At 41.6% G+C, this 19,633-nt stretch overlaps 1 protein-coding gene across 2 annotated transcripts in view; it reads left to right on the forward strand.

Annotated features, from left to right (window-relative positions):
- TBCD (tubulin folding cofactor D) overlaps positions 1-19,633 on the forward strand; it is a 116,931-nt gene that overhangs the window by 43,366 nt on the left and 53,932 nt on the right. For both annotated transcript variants that reach the window (XM_083874335.1, XM_083874334.1), the window contains exons 14-16: positions 4,318-4,474; positions 13,654-13,711; positions 18,072-18,101. In XM_083874335.1, the coding sequence (XP_083730461.1) occupies positions 4,318-4,474; positions 13,654-13,711; positions 18,072-18,101 (245 nt within the window). The remainder of the gene's footprint in view (positions 1-4,317; positions 4,475-13,653; positions 13,712-18,071; positions 18,102-19,633) is intronic.

The following is a 19,633-nucleotide window of genomic DNA, read 5'->3' on the forward strand; positions in this document are numbered from 1 at the left end:
TTGTGTGATGTAAGGATGTTGGGATGGAGTGGCTGGAATCCAGATTCGTCTGCTTCCTGCTTGGCCCCTGGCCACCCTCCAGAGCCCACACTCCTGTCAGTGCCGGGACACTGGTGCAGGGCTGCCTTTGCCCATGGCAGAGGGACCTGGCAACCAGAGCCACTGTCCATCTCCTAAACATTGCATTTAAGAGCCATGACTGATCTCAAACAGTCTGTGGGGCAACATCCAGCTTAACCACCACCCCCTTCTGTCAGTCTGACAGGCAGCCTTTGCATTCCATGTTTTCCACCCTCAGCAGCCAGGCAGACAACAACCTCCTCTGGTGCCCTGCTGTGATTCATCGCTGGAGCAGGTCTGTCCTGTGGGCTGGCTGAGATAGCTCCATGGAAAAACCACCACGTGAGCACATAATTAAAGACTCCTTTAATTCATTACGTAGGGAGAGACTGAAGGGAGGTTGCAGCCAGGCAGACACAGCCCTTCACAGTCACGGGGCACCCAGTGCTGCTCTGGGTCTATGGAGCTGCCTCTGCCCAGCCCTGGGTGGGCTCAGCGCTGGGGGCCACCAGGAGCTTACAGCAGCTTCAGAGACTTCTTACTACTCCTCACATCCCTTCTGGGCCTGCAGGAGCTGTGCTGCTCTTCCTCCTTCCCTGGCAGACTCCTAATGAGGTCAGCCCTGAGGGCAGGAATGGCACAGGAGAGGTCACCTGTGGGCGGCTTTCAGGCACTTGCCCTTGGGGGTGTGATGTCGGAGCATCTCGCAGGAACACGGAGAACTTTCCACAGACAAAACAGCACCCACATTTCCTGATCCCCACTGGAGGCTTCATCCTCTCCATTAAAGAGCCCTTTAAGACCAGATTCTGGAGTCAACAACTTGTCTAGAAAATGAGAACAATTCAGAGATGATTGGCAAAATTTTAAACAACTTACTTATTTCTGGTAATGGGCCAAACCTGAACTTTCTGGTGTTTGCATCTGCAAACATTGATCCAATAAATATTAGTACAAGAGCCCTAACGAGGTTCCAATTAGGAGCTGCCTCTTTCGAGAGGCCAGGGTGTCGTGTAGGAGTGATTTTCTCAAACCTGATTTTCTCTACATGAGGGAGCCAGAGTTGTGTTTTTAGGAAACAGCACACTGCAGATATCTCCGCCAGATTTTTTGAGCCTGAGGCTCACAAAGAGGCTGAACCTTCACTTCTGTGCTGAGTTGGTTTTCATTGAAGAAAAATTTGAAGAACAAAATTGCTATTCTTTGTGTTGAATATATAACAAAGCTTCATTATTCATTAATTGTAGTGTTTGTAGCTGCTCCTCCTGTGACACTGTGCACAATGCACCCTTCAGGAATAGCAAATGTCTACTTTGTAGTACTTTTTCTTATATAATTCTAAAATAGAAGGTTTTGGAAGATATTTTTTATGGATTTAAACAGCTTCTCTGCCTAAACTGTCCCTATAAAAATATAATGCTTGTCTAAGATAACATTGGCTTAATCTGTTTTAAGTCACATATTTTAGTTTGAAACTAAATTTAGACAATTCTTATTTGACACCAGATCCAATGAAAATCTGTTTTAAATTAAATAAGGTTGACTTGACATTTTGCAGTTTTCTTGTGGAGACAAGGCCTAGGGCTGCGGAACAGGTTTTTGTTGGGATTTTTTTAACTGCTGTATTTGTACATTTTATATGATAAACATTGTACTAAATTAAAAAAAATAAATTTACTATGTGGAGTTAAAGTGACAAAGGGCTCTGGACAGCACAGGTTATAGTTGAGGTTGGTGTAAAGTATGTTTCTAAAGGAATAATGTAAAGGATCTTTCATTTAAATACATTGAACCCTTCAGTATCCAATGTCTGCCAGAAGCTCCTTCACCAGACTTGTGTTGTCTCTCACCTGCGCTGAGCATGTCTGTGTAAAATCCGTGTTTAAAAAGCAGAATATCTCTGCAACCTGTCTCCAGTATGAGGGGAAAAAAAAACCCAACAAAAACAAACAAACAAACAAACAAAACAAACAAACAAACAACAAGCCAACCCTGTTGTTTTTAATGCCAGAAGTTGTTTCTTTATTTTCCAAGGCTTGAGCACAGGGCTGTGCTGCAACTGCAGTGACGCTCTTGGGCATGGCAGGGTGGGGTGAAGCAGGTGCTTATTGATACCTTCAGGCTACAGGGAAAGGTGACTGTGTTCTCTTGAGCATTCACAGACCTGCACAGGTGGATTTTGTTTTAATAATCACCTTGAGAGTGGGCACTCTTTATCCTCTGGTTTTGGTGGGACGCTTTTTGATAAAAGTGGTAGGTCCATGAAAGAAATGGGATCTTGTAAAATGACAGCTAAACTTTGAAAGTTAAACCTGTGAAGTTAAGGATCAGTTCAGATCTTCTCCTTGCTGCATCTTCCAGCCTCCTACTTTTCAATAAAAAAGGCATGTTCAGAATTTCAAAAATCAAAGAATTTGGTCTCCACCCTACCAAACTAAAATAAGTTTCTTCTGGAAGTCTTCTTTCATAAGATTTTTGGATTTTTAAATCTGTGATTTTTTGGGTAAAGTGATTTTAGGTTAAGATTTGACATGGTGTTTGAGGAACTCCAGAGCAAGAAATGAAGTTAAACCTGGAATTTTGGGTAGTGTTTCCTTTGGGATTTTATTACTCTTAAAAACCAACAAGAAATGTAATGCTGGACTTGCTTTTTTGAAAACACACACACACTTGTGTCAGGAGCAGTTTTTATTCAGCATTTCCCATTACAGTTCACCAATAAATATTCAACCAGTGATTGCACAAAACTTTACCAGATGCCCCCTAGATCAGTATTTCCTTTGTTGTTTTTGTAGTTCTAATTACTAGTGCTGCACACTTCACCTTGTTTCCCCTGTTAGTCCCACCTCCTCAGTGCCCACTGTTGATTCTTTCCTTTTCTGTGTCTCCAGACTTTGCAGTCACACCCAGCAGTGCTGTGAGTCCCAGATGTAGGAAAAGGGCTCAGAGAGGTGTGAGAGCTCAAGTTGTCCTGGTCAACAGACCCTGGAGCATCACCACTGCCCCTGACCCTGACAAACTGTTTGGTGCTGTGTCCAGAATTTGGGACATTGAACTGCAAAAATACATTTTTTTCTTTCACAGAGACAATCCAAATGTGAGGAGCAGCTGGAGGGGCCTCCTTGCCCCTTTTCCTTCCCTGCACAGAGGTGGGAATGTGCTCACAGCTGTCAGGAGGAGCTGGAGTGGTCACTTGCACTGAGGGAAACGTGCTGCAGCTTTGCAAAATTGCCTGTGGCGCCTGCTTGAGTGTTCCTGTAGAACCAGCAAATTCCATTTTTCTCATCAGTTGATGCAGCAATTTTCAAAACAAGCTAGACAGCATTTTTAAATACTTTCATTGCAGTTTCTTAGGAACTGGGAAATGTCCAGCAATCCATCCATCTCTGCTGTATGGTTGTTCCAGAATGGGAATTGTACTTTCTCCCTTGTAGTATTTATGCTCCTGTTAGCCAAATCTCACCCATCCCTATATCTACTGCTTGGTTTTCTTTAGCAGCTTAAAATGAATTTAAACAGCCTTTTAACACTTCACTTCTCCAGTCATGGTATCTATCTTTTTGTTTAAAGCAGCAATACACAGTGATGAACAGCACATGGAAGTTTTAATTATTTTGTGATTATATCCACTCAAGGATATCCAGGCACAGATTGCTAATGAAATACAGCTCAGTGATCCCATTTCTTGTTAATGGGATCATCTTGTGACAAGTATTTTCTAAGGAAAAAAGATGCATTTGATGAATTTGATACAAGAAAGAAAACAAAGGAAGAAATAGTTTCTTTTTTTTCTGAGGCTATTGTTTCTGCAGACATTACTCATTTAATACAGTTGTGCCATCTAGAGAGAGATGTATTCAGATTTGCTATCTGGATGTGCAGACACCAAATGAAGGCCCTCTGGGGAGCCCTGCATTCATATTTCTTGAACTGTGGCAATGTGTTTCTAGGGTGTAAAAAAATTATCATTACAGGTTTTGGAAGCTCTTTTATCTATAGAAAAATGTTATTGACTCCTGCATGTAGTGACTGGACAAGGGGGAATGGATTTAAACTAAAAGAGAGTAGGTTTAGGTCAGATATCAGGAAGAAATTCTTCCCTGTGAGAGTGGGGTGCCCAGAGAAGCTGTGGCCACCCCTGGATCCCTGGAAGTGTCCAAGGCCAGGCTGGATGGGGCTTGGAATAGTGGAAAGTGTGGAAGGAGATGGTCTTGAAGGTGCTAACTGTTGCTTTGTGTGTATTTTTTTCTGCCCCAGTGGTTCCTGTGATGCTGAAGGCACTGACATACGATGAGAAGAGAGGGGCGTGCAGCGTGGGCTCCAACGTCAGGGACGCGGCGTGTTACGTGTGCTGGGCCTTCGCCCGCGCCTACGAGCCCGCCGAGCTCATCCCCTTCATCAACCACATCTCCAGGTGAGCTCTGCCAACAGGAAACTCATACAGGTTGTTTTTTTAATCTGTTAAAACTTAGGGTGTTTGCTAATGTATGTGCTGAATAGGGTTAAAAGTAATGAATTGTGTCTGAGTGCGATGGCGGTGACATTGATGCGTCGGAAGGATCGCCTGGAACAGAGATTGGACAGAGCTAAAAGAGAATAAAGTAGGTATTTATTGAAAGGCCTCCAGGATTCACCCTGGGCAGGACAAGAACCTGACCAAGGCTGCACCCAGGGTGGATCAAGAATAGTCACAAAAAATGGCTGCCCGGTCATGAGATCTCACATTTTATAAGTTTTGGTCCATTTGCATATTGGGGTTTAATTGTCCAGTTATAGCTTCAGGTTGTGAGGTCCCATCCTTCTTGTTCCTCCCTTCAGCCACCCTTGTTTGTGCTTTTGGGCCTGAAAGTCGTCCTTGGTTCTGAGCAGAAAAAGGGTTTGTTTTGTGTCCCTGCTCTGTGAAGAGAGCTGAGTGACAATTAATATGAGGCTCAGAACTACATCCCTAGGCAGCTGAGAATCTGCAAATATGCATCAACATAAACTAAAATATCTTAAGTATTTCCTTATTGTATGATGACTTCACTTCCCTCTGTTCACCTGTTTTTCAAAGGAAAATCCAAAGAAACTCACTGTAAGATGGATAATAGAAATCAGTGGAGGCTTTGGCAGGGTGTCATCTTTTGTCTGCTTGATTCACCTTCTCTGTGGGGAGTTCAGTGACATCAACTCAGGGATTTTTAAGAAGAGAAGTTTAAGAGAGAGATTCAGAACCTTAGTTCAATAGAGGTAGAAATAGCAAACCATTCTAAAATGGAGGAGTTGCTTTAGGAGTCATAAAGGGCTGGAAATATTTGGAGAAAACTTAAGGAAGAGGTTGTTTCTTACTTTTTCAGATGTGTCTTGTTCCTAACAATCCAAGATTCCTGGGATTTTGTCAGATGGGTGTTGTGCATAGAATGAGGCATATTTTTATTGACCAGCTTACACCTTGCAAATTGAGCAGGTTAAGTCTAAAATAATAAAGTACACCTCAGCTCTACTTCTGTACAAATTATAATTTTCCTTCTGAAGTGTTCCAATTCACAGATTATTTTGAATAAAAAACAAAACCACTTCCAGTTTCTGAAAGGGGTAAGAACCTTCCATGGCAATACTGAATTCTTCGTAACACAGCACGTTTAACTAGTGGGGGCTTTATTATTACTAAGAAGATGTTTGAGTTAAAGTCAACAGATATGTGAGAGAATTTTTCCTCTTTTGATACCTTGTGATTTTATAGAGGAGAGCAGAGTCCAGGATCTCACTCAGCACTGAATGAAGAGCCTGGTGTAGTTCTTTTTCAATCCGTGGTTTCTGATTCAAAAGACTTTCAGAAGTAAAAACTTTAGGAGGTTTTCAAATCTGTGGTACTTTCAATGGGGGACTAGAAGTTGCTGCAACTTTTCACTTCATACTGTTGATATTTTTGCAAATAGAAACTGGTTTTACCTTTTTTCTTTTGTCCTGTGTTCTCCCTCCTCCTTGGCAGTGGGATTCTCTCTTTATTGTTTGGTCTTTTTGTTGGCCACACACTGGCTGACATTTCAGGGTTTCTTAACGTGTCACTTGCACTGCAAACACAAAGGTGGCTTGTAACAATTTCTTGGCACATTTTTAGTGCAGCCACTGACAGCAGCAACTCAGGCAGCTTTGTCTCCATCAGAAGGGTTTTGATCAGTGGTCATTTAGTATTTTCTTTTTCATAACAATAGAAAGTAGTTTGGACTCTACAGTGATGTGTGGTTCTGGATATCTGCTTTAAGTTTTAGGGACTTCCTTGCTTCTAGATTGCTGACAGAACTATTTCAATCTCACCCCAAAAGCCTACTTTGCCAACACTGGGCTACCAACTGAGCTCAGCAGGTTCCCAGAGAATATATGACTGTTTCTTTCTTTTTAAAAACTCTTCTTAAAGTTTCATCAGACAATCTGTAAATTGATCCATTTTTATTCCTGGTCACATTGTCCTGACTGGTCTCTACTGTTTTTCATCCTTGTAGCTTCACTTTTCAGTGCTGATCCTTCAATGCAGGGTCACCCAGCAGGTCTCTGTCCTGCTCCTGGTGTTTTTTGAGACCTTGATAAAACCTTCCTGTCTAAGAACCTGCTGTCCAACTTCTTAAGGCTAAGCACCATTTTCTTCCATTTTTTCCATAGCAAGCAGACAAGAAATGCTGAGACATTTTAGCCTTGTTTCTCTCCTAAAGTGTTTCATGGTGTTTGATGATGTTTGATCTACACTGGCATAGATTGTAAAGGAGAGGAGTCTGGTAACTCCAGGCTGTGCTAGGATGTGATGCCATCCAAATTGATGTCACCTGGAGAGTGCCATGTCCTGCAGAAGTGACTGTCACTGGATCATCACACAATGGTGTCATCCTTGTTTAGAAGAGACAGAAGGTGGAAAAGGAACCTTTGGAAAGGGAATGTAGGATTTTAGATAATTTCATGTACTATCTGATCAGTGGGATTTTTTTTCTTAATTTTTTGTTTTGGGATAATTAACGTTTTGGGGTAACTTTTGGAAAGAGAATGTTAATCTCCAGGATAGCCCTGCTTCACTTTGACATGCTACCAACAGTGACATTCACCACAGTAAGTTATTCACGTGATATTTTATTTTGAAGGCTCATACTTAATTCACTTCTAGCTGAGTTCATGGTAAATTATATGCAGTATGAAATTCTTAACTGAGGGTGCCTGATGTATTTGCACAGTGAAATAATCCCATGTGTACAATCTTGTACTGTTGTTTTTAATCTAACCAGCACTAATGGTAGCAGTGAAGGCAGGCTGTCACCCCTTACCAGGGTGGTAACAAGTGGCTCTGCAGAGTTACATTTATATTCTCACTGCCAGCAAATCTTTAGTCTTGGTATGGCCAGACTTGTCCTGAGGTCTGGTTCAAACCTGGTAATTTTTCTAGATTTGGTCAGCAGCTTGATGAAAATAAAACCTCTGCTTCCATCCTCTGAGTTGAAAAGCTTTAAAGGTTTCTTTTAAGGTCGGGCAAGCTTGTTGCTTGTAGAAACTAAAAAAGCCCAATTGTGAGTGTTCAAACCTTCCCTTTATCAGAATTCTGATCTGTTTATCAGAACTTTTGTTCTGCTCATGATGCTTTGAGCAATGCATTTCATATTTCATTTATTCCTTTCCCCCTGCCATACTGCAATGTTGGTCTCCATAGGCTTGGTGCAGGTTTCCCCTTGTGATTTTTCAGGGTTTGTGGTATTTAGTTTTATGGTCACAAAGCTGTAGGTAGGACCTCTGGAACAGATATTTATACCAGCAAGTTGTGTTTTGGAAGAAACTTATGTCCTTCCACTTCCAGCCTCTTCTGGAAACAAAATATTTTCTTTTCAGGAAAGTGTCAAATGACAATATTTGGGATCCCTCTGCCTGTGGTAGTAAAACCAATGACTGCTGTGGCTGTGCCACCTATGACAACTTCAGTTGTTGGGAATAAATTGGTGGGATGGAGAGAAACATGGCTTGGAAGCTGAAAATTGCTAATGAACAGCTGTAAGGTGTTGTGGTTTATAATATCTTAGTTTTCCAACAAAGCTGCAAGGTATTTTAGCAAGTATTAATGCTCTACAAGGCTTTACATAAAAATCCTTGTTGTTATAGTGGCCGTTCCTTTTCTAAATCAGCTCTCGAAGGTAGAATTGCCACTCCAAAGAGAAATGGTGAAAAAAACACTTCAAATAAAGTATGACACACAGTTTCACCTATTGTGTCAGCAAGCCCATAATTACACACGGCTTTTTTTTAAATCTAGCCTTAGGTGTGTCACTGTTTTACTTAAAGAAGAGTCATACTTCTAGCCACAAGCAAATTGTTGCTACCCTTAAAAAATGCAGCACTCAGCATCTTGAAGCAAAGTGCATAATATCCATTGTGAGCTGAATTACACAGCAAAAACATCTGCCTGGGTAAGAATACACATTATTAGAGAAAAATAGTAAACACCTTCCAAAACTGTGCTGAGTGATTGCAGTCCTGAACTGCTGGCTTTGCTCAGTGCTGGGAAGTGCATGAGGTTTATCCTGCACTGTGTGCTCAGCTGCTGGAAGCACATGGGACCCACTTAGGTTCCAAAATACATAAACTGCATCCTGCCCTACATCCCCTTACCAACAGTTACACATTAAAGCAGAGAGTGACTTGTGGGGGATTCTTTTTTCCTTTTCTTGTATCATTATGTTAAGTGAAAGACGTTGTGTTTTCTGTAGTCAAGGAACATAAATATTTCACTTTGGACCAGTGAAAAATCACTTTAAACTACGTGAAGTCAGAGTGTTTTTTAGTAAAATTTCTGAGAGTGGTTTAAAATAAATCCTTTTCTCCATATTCACTGTCAGCTGATTCTTCGCTGTCTTTTTATAATGTTTTTTTCAGTGATGAAATTGTCAGAATATTCAAGTTGCAAACTTAGGTTGCTATAGATCATAGATGAGCCCTTCTCCTTCCTGACCCTCCACTCTTTTAAGATGAAACAAAAAGAAAGAAAAAAGTTAGAGAACACTGATTAGAAATACATGCCCGAGAGTATTTCTAATAGCACTTGCTTGTTTTTTTCTGTGCCAGTTTTTTTCCCCAATGCATATTTCAACAAGATACACTTGCTCACATCTGCTTAATGGTTTGTTAAAGTCTAGTTAAACTGGTTTCTAAAACCTTGCCTCATCTATTCAAACTACAAGACCACAAAAAGAAAATTCTTGGCAATGTAGATGAAACTTCACTTCTTTTGCAGGACAGTGTTGCTCTTTCTTGAGCTGCAGACACTGAAGTTGCTGTTCAAGCATATCATTATAAAAACACTACTTGACAGAGCTTTCTTTCTCTCCCAGTCTCTACATGCAGCCTGACTTTTTAAGCTTACCTATGAGGAAAGTGAAACAGAATTTAATGACTTGGAAATGTGGGTAATTTGATTCCTGCCCCCTTGGGTGTGGAAGTTGCTGTCTGTGAAGTGGCAGGTGCACAGTAAGGAGCTGAACTGTTTTGTTTAAAACCTAAACAAAAAATAAAAAGGAAAACATACTTGCACTCTGGAATACAATTAGAGTGATTAAATGGTTGCTGGCTATCTGAACTATGTGGAGCTGTGCAGGGTGCAGGTTCCTGTGGCTGCTGTGGGGGGTCAGGAGCTGGGATCTGTTGGGATCCCTTGGGAGCTGGGATCTGTTGGGCTGTGTCTCCATGCAGCAGAGCACAGGCACAGACTGTGGGTGCAGGGCATGAGGGCGGGCAGCCTTGGCTTCCCCAGGGTGCTGCCTGCCTTTGGGAGGGGGGGAACAGGCAGGTGTGGCTCAGGATGGGTGATGGAGCTTGCTCCAGGGCAGGATTGTCCTGCAGAACTGGGGAAATCTGAAGCATTGCTTTGAGCTATGTCCTGTACTGTGATGAAATATGGAGAATGACTTTCTGCTGTTATGTACCTGCAGAGGAGAGCTGGGTGCTGAAGGCACTTGGGTAAAGTGACCTCCTGCAGGATATCACAGATTTCCTTTCCTTTCCTTTCCTTTCCTTTCCTTTCCTTTCCTTTCCTTTCCTTTCCTTTCCTTTCCTTTCCTTTCCTTTCCTTTCCTTTCCCCTGTTCTAACCATTTTTCTCATTGCTCTTTTCCACATGTGTTTTTCTTACAGTTTCACCATTTTACTTCAAATTTTTGGATTGGAATAACTCGCTGAACAGTGTAGGAGGGTGGGTGGCCAAGAGGATGTGTGAGAGCTCTGTGTGAGCAGAGTTAGAGGGACGGCAAAAGCAGTGGAAATGGGAATGGTCACAGCATTTCTCCTTCTCCTAGGTAAACAGGAGGAATTAAATCAGAGCCACCTGCAATGTGGCTGGAGCAGACCCTTGTGCTTGCTCCTTCCCCTGTGTGGCTCCTGCAGTATTGTAACACAGCTCCCTGGGATAAAGTGAACAGGAGAACTGCTCTGGTCTCAAAAATTAAAAAAACCCTGAGTCTAGATGTGTTTTCATCACCCAGCTCCCTGTGTGGCCCTCCCAGGAGGGCACTGACATGACAGGAGAGGTGCAGGAGGGGCTGTTTGCAGCAGCAGTGCTCAAGAGACCCAAGTCTGACTGGTCTCATCTCCTTTTCTTAGCTTGCTTGGATTGTTCAAACCCACTTTGCTTGTGGTGGTTATTGTGCTTTTCCCTTTCCTGAAGTACAAACAGGGAGGAGAGTTTGCTGTCCTGTTACCAATTCACCCTTTTTAGGGCTCAGGAAGGAAATTTTGGTTTTGTACCATATAGGCAAGAGGTTTGAGAGTTTATTTTTCTCCTCCACAGCTTCAGGGTGGCAAACTGGAATTGATGGTAGCAGTTTCCCAGGGGATAGCAGGAGGATCAGCTTCTTGCTGCTTGTGGCTAGTGGAGACTGGAAGTGCCTGCTACAGGTGGTCAAGGGAATTCAGGTTTATTATCTGGTACACCTGGTGCTTGTAAATTGAGGGCAACTGGTGTTTGTGCTTATTTCTGTGTTCTGATGTCTCTCACCTGGCCTGACTCTGCTTCCTGTTCTTGCCACCTTGTCAGGAAGGGATTGAGATCCACATGTGCTGGGGAGTGCCCACTGACCTACTTTGAGTCCTTCTAACTTTCCCTGAAGTCAGTTAGGTGAGTCCTTGGGGGAGGGAGGAAGGGATAATGAGGAAAGGGAGAATTATTAGTTGACTGATAAAATTGCAGCTCACTTTTTGAAGTGTGTTTGTGTTTATTGTGCACTTAACTGCTATCATGCATGCAGGCTCCATATCCCTCAAGGAGCCAGGAAAGGTGTTCCACAGGGATTGGAGGGTGCAAAGGAGCCAGGAAAGGTGTTCCACAGGGATTGGACGGTGCAAAGGAGCCAGGAAATGTGTTCCACAGGGACTGGAGGGTGCAAAAGAGCCAAGAAGGGTGTTCCACAGGGATTGGAGGGTGCAAAGCTGTCCTCTGCTCTGCCTGGCAGCGGGCAGGTGTGGTGCACTTGGGGCAAGTCAAGACACGATCCTTTGAGTAGCTTAAAAAAATATCCCACTTAGTTTGACATAAACAGTTTCTTTATGTTAGGAAATCCTGGTGCAGTATCACATAAACTCCCACGACAAGGCTGACAGGTGAAGACACCTTAGAGGTGTTTCCACCTTCTATACTAAGCTCAGCCTTGCAGAGGATGTGCCTGTGCTTCCAAGTGGGAATTAGCCTGAAAAGACTATTTGTGGAGTTTGATAAGTTAAAAGGCTTAACATGAAACAGTGACTGCAGTAGGATTTAGGAATATAACAGGGCAATGATAGAATTCCTGGGGTTTTTGTTTTGCTTCACACAGTGTTTGGGTTGCAGCACTGGCTGACTCGGGTGGCATCACAGACAATATCTTTTTTGTTGGCTTTACTTACACAGCTTTGTCTTAAGGTAACAGAAGAGTAAGAAAAAATGGAAAAGTACAATGTGATTATAAGATGAACTCTTGCTTGATGCAGTGAAGGCAGCACTCAGGATTCGGAGCTTCTTGGGGTTTTTTGTGGTTGTTTTTTTTTTTTTTCCCTCGCCAGAAAAGACCAAAATTGAAGTACTGCATAACTGACAAATTACTGTCCTAGCTTCTAGTATGCATAACCAGAAATGTCAGGCAGAAATTTGCTTCTTTTTGGTTTCAAAGATCATTTTCCTCCCAATTCCTTTAGTCTTGAAAGTTCTCTAATTAAAACATTTATGGGAGCAAGTCATATCATTAAAACTATATACTTCTTAAGTGTCCTTTTAAAAGAGTTTTTAAGTCTCTCTGTGTGTCAGAGAATTAGCAAGCACATGAAGAGTGTGTATCTGAGCCAGCAGATTTTCAACAGTGAGCCATGTGTGCTGCTTCCTGATGGAATGCTTCCTGATGGAATGCTTCCTGAGCATTTGCTCTTCCAGGCGCTGTTGTTTGGATCACCTCCTCTTTCCTCTTGTCTTTGTGGCACAGAGGGGTACTGCTCCTGCAGGTAGCAATAAGAAAGCATTAACTGTCTTTAGAACACTTTATTGGGGTTTGTTTTAATTTCATTCTGGCTTTCTGTCTCCTGTTTTCCCTAATGGAGATAAACTGAAATTACAGAGGCCAAGCTGACTGTGCATTTCAGAGAATTGGAACAACACAGTATTCATCACTGTAGGGAACTGATAGCCACTACCCAGGGAAGTTTGATATTATCAGTGTAATTAATATCCTTACGCTGAAGCAAAGCTATCTTGAATTTACTTTTCAGCCAGTATTTATTTCCGGTTTTGCCTGGAGTCAATAAATCATGTAATGAAGAGTTTCAGGGTTTGAAAGGAATAATTTTCTGCTTAAATGATTCTCCTGAAGTGATGTTTATTTGTTGCTGAAGTTAATTGAATGCTGGAGGTGGATTTCTAAAGCTGCAGACTGGGATATATTCTCTCTCCTGTGTTGTGTAGCACATCTTTGAACAGCAGCTCTTTTGAGGCAGAAGAATTACCCCGTGCAGGGTCACCAGACTTCATGCATGAAGAAATTGTTTCGTATAATCATCCTTCTGTCTCTGCAGGTCACCCTAAAAAACTGCTTTGTAGGTTACTTTTTTCCAGAGTTTGCATATGGTTTGATTTTTGTGCCTTACAGGATGTGACTGTTCTTGTGGAGATAACTGCTGGTTTCCATTGCTTCACTTTGTGTTGTGTTTAAGCCTTACACAAGACTTGCTGTACATTTGGCTATTGAGAAACTGTATTTCCAAGTTTTAATTTAAAATTGCACTGAGTCTCACATTAGACATGATTATGTTCAGGTTTTAAACCAGAAAACTTTTCTAGGCAGTAAAACGTGTTTTAAAAATTTCTGTGTTTACAGATGTGTTTGTGTATTCCATAAATTCCTTAATACAGTGGGATGGCTGTTGTGCTGTGCGAAGTCCACAGCAAACTAAAGAGTCACAAAAGTACAAGGTTACTTCAACTCAGATTTTAGTTCAGGCTTGTATTTCTAAATAATAAGCTCCTTAGAAGATGTGCTGCCTGTTCTGCTTAGAAGGGTAAATGTTGAAATGATGGCATTGCACATTTCTTTTCATATATTTGCTACTAATGCTCAATGTTTTATTTCCTCAGTGCATTGGTTATTGCTGCGGTGTTTGATCGTGATGTTAATTGCAGAAGAGCTGCTTCTGTAAGTTACCACATTCCAGCTTCAATGCCTCTGTTATTTTTTGTTTGTTTTCATTTAATAATTTGTAGACTTTATGTTGAAGTACAGTAGAGAAGCAAAGTATTATGTTGGGAACAAAAGAAGTGATTCTTTAAATCCTTTGATGTATTATGTGAATTTAGATGTTAAATTATATAATCCACAGATGTACATCTTGATTTATGGCCACAGTTAACAGTCTGCTGTATTGTTGTCATGATGATCAAGATGAAGTATCTAAGAAATAATTATTTAGCATTTTTTAGTCACAAGATCACAGACAAAAGGGTCCTACATAATACACAGATATTGGCTCTTTTTCAAGTCTCCAAGCTGGGGAGTTTTGTGGGGTTACACTTTTCTGATTTTGCACCAGCTGTTACTCTTTAATCATGGTAAGCTGAATACTTCTAGAATAATCTCTCTCCTTCAAATGTATTTTTAGTTGTTATATAAAACTCTATAGGACTGGGAATTTTTAAAAGAGTGAAAAATCCATTAGTCAGATACTGTTAGGCAGTGAATAGAACTGACACCAAGGTATACTCTGTGGAAGCTTTTTGTAGAAAATATTTATGCTGTTGAGAGAAGTATTCTTAAGAGAAGAGAAAGGATGGAGAATTACAGATTGCTATAGTTATAGAATTTGAAAAGAAAGAATAGACACCTTATCTAGGAGAATTCAAGTCTATGTGTTGTAGATATTGAACTTGCTTTCTTAAAAAAAAAGTATGAATTGTATCTTTGTATCTTTTTTAACAGATAAACCAAATTATCTTATGCAAATATAAAAAACTCCACCCTATAACTGTATGAACCCAAACCAGGACCAAAGAGTGAGTCCCTGCCAAAGAACCAGATGTCTCTGTTCCTGACAAAAAAATGTCACTGTGAATGTGCTAAAAAAAAACAACAAACAAACAAAAAACCAGACAATCTTTGCAATATACACATTACCATGTCTGTCTGACTTTTTGACTGAAATTTTGCAAGCTGATGTGTTTATAACACAGGAGGGTTTCTCAGGGATACCTGGACAGCATCCTGACTTTTTGTAGCCACACCTCTGCTGGAGCTGAAGCTGCTGAATGAAGCTGCAGAGTAATTGCTGGGGAAGTGAGTCAGTGCTTGAGCAACCCCACCAGAGCTCCTGAAGGTGCTCAGACCAGAGCAAGCCAAGATGCTGCAGATTGCTGAGTAGTGCCAGAACTCTTTCCATACTGTACAACTCATGAATATCAGCAATGCTGTTTCCCCCAGACTTCAACTCTTGCATTTTAGAAACTATAGAATTGGCTATTCTTGGCTAATTCAAGTCCCTTTTTTCAAATCATTTCCTTAGAGGAATTTCTGCAGAAAACATTAGAGAGCACAGGTGGTGAAAAGTGAATTATTTGTGTGACCTCTTAGAATTGTCCTCAGAATCAGAGTTTATGTGGACACCAAGGGGAAATCTTTATAACACAATTGCCACTACAAGTGTGCTGCTTACCTTTGGTGGCTTGATTTAATTGTCTTGTGTGATCATCAGTGTGTTCCTACACTTCAGCTGGTAGTTTGACATGAGCTGTGTGCTAAAGCAGCCAGAATAAAGCTGAGAGCTTAGTGCAGCCTGAGTATCTGTATTTCTAATTCCAAAACCCAGCACATTTCTCCTCACTTTCCTCTTCTGCTGTAGCCCAGGCTCCTGAGCTGTCTGCAAGTCAGCTAATTCCAGTCTCATTAATTTTTTCACTAGTACTTTCTAATTCAGAACTGGTCAGAATTTGGAATAGCTGTTTGATGGACATTGATGAAATTACTAAAGCCTTTTATTTTAGAAAGGCAAAGAAATATTTTGTGTTTACCAGCCATTATTACAGTTTTGAAGAAAAATACCTGGGAGTGCTAAATATTTCCAATCATTAGTACAGTTAAACACATATTTAAATAAACAACAGGTTTTACTAGGTTTTCCATCTCTTACAATATGTAATATATTATAATGCAGAGCACCAATAAAATAAAATGGTGAATAGAGACATTTTGAACCCTGAGGTTAGAGAGAATAGAACAAGACTCTGCTTTTGAAGCTCCAGAAGCATTCTGGGCTGGCTTGTGCAAATCTTTCATGAATAATCAGTCTAAGGAATAATCAGATGAATAAGTGATGTTGAATTGCTCTCTATTCAGCTCTGACATCTCAAAGAGAGGCTTTTTTTCCCTCTCTTGTTTAGCTTATAGTGTTTAAAGTATGTAGTTTTAAACTAAATATTTTTAGAGAATGTTGTAATATTTTTTTCAGTTTTTGTGGGAGAGTGTTCAGGTTGCCAGACCAGTTGGTCACCTTGGTTTTGATTTCATGGAATCTTTAAATTAGTATCTTTGTATCCAGTTTTTCTGTCTCCAGAAGGGGATTGTATAAAAAATGAAAAATTACTCTCAAAAAACACTTGAACTATTTGGCATCTCTTAGGAATTTGGCATCTTTTAGGACTTTCAGGGCTTTACAGATTTTGTATCATTTGGGGACTTGTCTGAGCAGCACATTTTTAAATGGCATTTAATGCAGTGGTTAAACTATGAAATCCCTTGGATATGATAGAGAATGCCATCCTCACTGAAGTGTGCCTGTGCTGAGTAAAAAAGGGTCTCAGCAGCATAAAATACAGAATCATCTATGTGGGAAAAGACCTTTAAGATCATCATGTCCAACTGCTAACCCAGCCCTGCCCAGTCTACCACTAACCTCATTAGACTGGGATTCTGGATACACCAGTTACCAGAAAATACATTCTGCATCCCAAACAAATCCTTTTTTATAGAATGGGCTAAAAGATTATCACCTAATCGCCTTCTATTCACCAAGGGGGACCTCAGAGCTGCACAAATAACTGGCTACAAGTTAATGAGATCTGATTGATCTCCAGAGGGTGCATAGCATAAAGTACAGCCTATGCCTGCAGTAAAACATTGAGGGTAGCATAAAACAGGACCTAAAGGAAGTAGAAAGAAATGAATGCTGCAGAGTGACTGGGAGTGAGGAGAGGAGGGGAAAAGACCCGTGTCAGCAGCTGGGCTGGAGCATCCAGCAAGGAGCAGCCCCAGGGCACTGCTGCAGCCCCAAGGCACTGCTGCAGCCCCAGGGCACCACTGCAGCCTCAGCTCCTGCTCCATCCTGGCTAGATGTGCTGCCCAGGGGCACTGCTGGCAGGGGTGGGCTCCCAGGCTGTGCTCTGTGCCCTGTGCTGCCAGCAGCAGCTGGACCTGCCCGGGCAGGTGTGCAGGGGCTGCAGGCAGGAGCCTGAACAGGCAGCAGGAGCCTGAACAGACAGCAGCACCTCGGGAACGCTCCGGGAGGCTCCGGCTCCATCCCGGCTGGCGTCAGCCCTTGCTCCACCTGCACAGTGTGATCTTCATGGAGCCAGCTCAACCTGTTGTTGTCACAGGTGGATTACCACAGGGCTGCTGGGCTTGTGGAGGAAATACAGAAGCTCTGGCCATTCAAATTCTTGTGGCATTTCAGTAAACACGAGGAACTTCCCTCCTGTCCGTTAAAAGTGTTGCCCATCATTGGAAAGCTGTGTGTGCAGAGAGAGTGGCAGTTCTGTGGAGGAGTGTCCTGAGAACAATGATCTTCCCTCTCTTAAGAGTTAAAATTTACAGAAGCTTTTATATTAGTGCTTAGGATTTTATGGCCTTTAAAGGGATAAAAATAGTGGGCTTTTTTGTGAGAGAGAGAAAATTCAAGTAGGGAATTAAGTAGGTTTTCTTCTGTATGCCATACAAAAGTAGATAGATTAACTTTATGGTTGTTTTCATTGCATTTTTGCAAGATTTTAAGTTTATTTAGTGGAAAACACAAAAAAAATAGTGGAAAATACATGAATTTTGCCTTCAAATTTTACAAGCCCAGTGTTTTAGCATGCTTTCAGACTCATACCCTGCAGATAAGTATTGCAGTCTCAATGGTTTTTGCCCAGAGTTTTCACCGATGAAGAATTAAACTTTGCCCACTCGTAGCAAATGATGTTGAAGTCAGACAAGAGTGAGTTGTTGCTGTTGTCTACAGGCATTGACTTTCCATCCCAGGGCCAAGCCTCGTGTCACTACTCCCCAGCACTGGTGTGGGTGTGACGAGTTGAACAAACCTGAGTTCTCAAACTGCTGCCGTGCAACGCACGGCTCCAGGAACAGCACAAACAGAAAAGCCCCGAGGGCTTGTTCTACTGACAAAGTTTACTTTATTTAAAACAGAAAAGCCATGGGTCATTTATATTGTTGTGTGTTTTGAATTCATCATCTGGTGTTTATCAAAAAGCAAACCTGACTCGTTTTGGTGTGTTTGTTCTCTGTTCCTTAGGCTGCCTTCCAGGAGAATGTTGGAAGACAGGTATGGTGACCTCCCTGCATCTTCATTCATTTGTGCCTCAGAGGTTACTGTAAGCATGGAGTGCCTAAAATCAAAATTAAACACAGTGGCTTTGGAAAAATTGAGTGAAAGAATGTCACAAAACAATTGTTTTCATTATGGGCAGCAAGCTCTTGTGGAATATTTTTCTGAGGTATGAGTTTTATTTTAGTATTCCAGTTTGGGAAGAAAATGAGCTTGCTAGTAATTTTCAGTCCTTCAGAAGAGCAAAACCAGCATTTGAGCTGGTCATTGTACACCCTGGAAACTACAGTGCTTTTAAAACAGGAAAAGTGCATGTTTTTGGGTTGGTGTTTTTTGTTTCATTGATTTTCTAGTTTTGAATAGAAACAGAACAACTGAAGTGGGCTGTGCAATAATTGCTGTAGTTCCACAGTAAACAAGGCTCAAGAAATTTCAACTCAGTTTTTGGGCTTGTCTCTTGTACCACCTAGATATTTTGAGAAATCTGGTACATTTGGAGGTACCCAAGTCGTTTGGTAAAAAGTATTGTGGTAGGTTCCTATGTAACTTAGCAACATTTAAGTAATTAAAATCCTCAAGACAACTTTGCTTTTCAAGCTTGGAGGAGAAGCCAATAAGATAAACCTTTGAATTTACTGGTTTCTCACCAGGAATTAATAAAACTGAATATACGAGAGAGAGAGAGAGTGTGGGGAGTGAACAGTGTATTCCTGTGAAGAGAGCAGGGCATCTGAGTGTGATTAAAGCAGTTTTGTTATCAATAAACTGCTCTTTAAGGGATCTTTGTTAAAATGCTGTCAGGTGTCAGCATTCCTGACAATCTCTGTGTTCTCAGCCACAATATTACTCCTTTAGAACTCTGGCTGTTAAGCCATCTGCTCATGTTCAGTGTGTATTTCTAGACAGAAGTTAGTTAATAGCAGAGAAAGGGTGCAGGAGAACAAGGAAGAAGAGAGCAGGCATTTTTGGTGACCTGACCCAGCTGGGTCTGTGATGAACAGAAGCCAGGGTGACTCTTCCTGGGTCTGCAGTTCCTGCCCTGGAGAGGTTGGGTATCCCACAGCAGTCCAGCCTGATTGCAGTGTGAGGTGTTGAACAAAGTAAATAACACCTTACCCTGGCTTAGCTGCAGGGCAGAGAGGGCTCCTGGGTGCTGCAGGTTTAGAAGAGCTTCCATGTAGCAAAAATTCTATTTTATTTCTTAACCTGAGCAATACAGTCCATGGTAGTTCACAGCCAGAAACGTTCCTTACAGACTCTGCTTTGACCCACGACTCAAATGTGTCCTCACATGATGATGATTTCAGCCTCTGTGTTGGCACATCAGCAGTGAACAGTGAGTTTTCATGGCATGGAGGAGCTGCCAGGCTCCAGTTGGTTCCTGCAGAAGGTCAGAAGTTTTACTTGCTGAACCATTCCTTGGTGCTTAGGAAAATGGTTACTTGACGAGTAGATCCACCCTGTGGAGCAGTGTGTTGAAAGAAACACCCTTTCTCTGAACTGGAAGGAGCTAAAGCATATTCTCCACC

This window comes from Zosterops lateralis, assembly GCF_965231275.1.
Source record: "Zosterops lateralis genome assembly, chromosome: 18".
Classification (NCBI taxonomy): Eukaryota; Metazoa; Chordata; class Aves; order Passeriformes; family Zosteropidae; genus Zosterops; species Zosterops lateralis.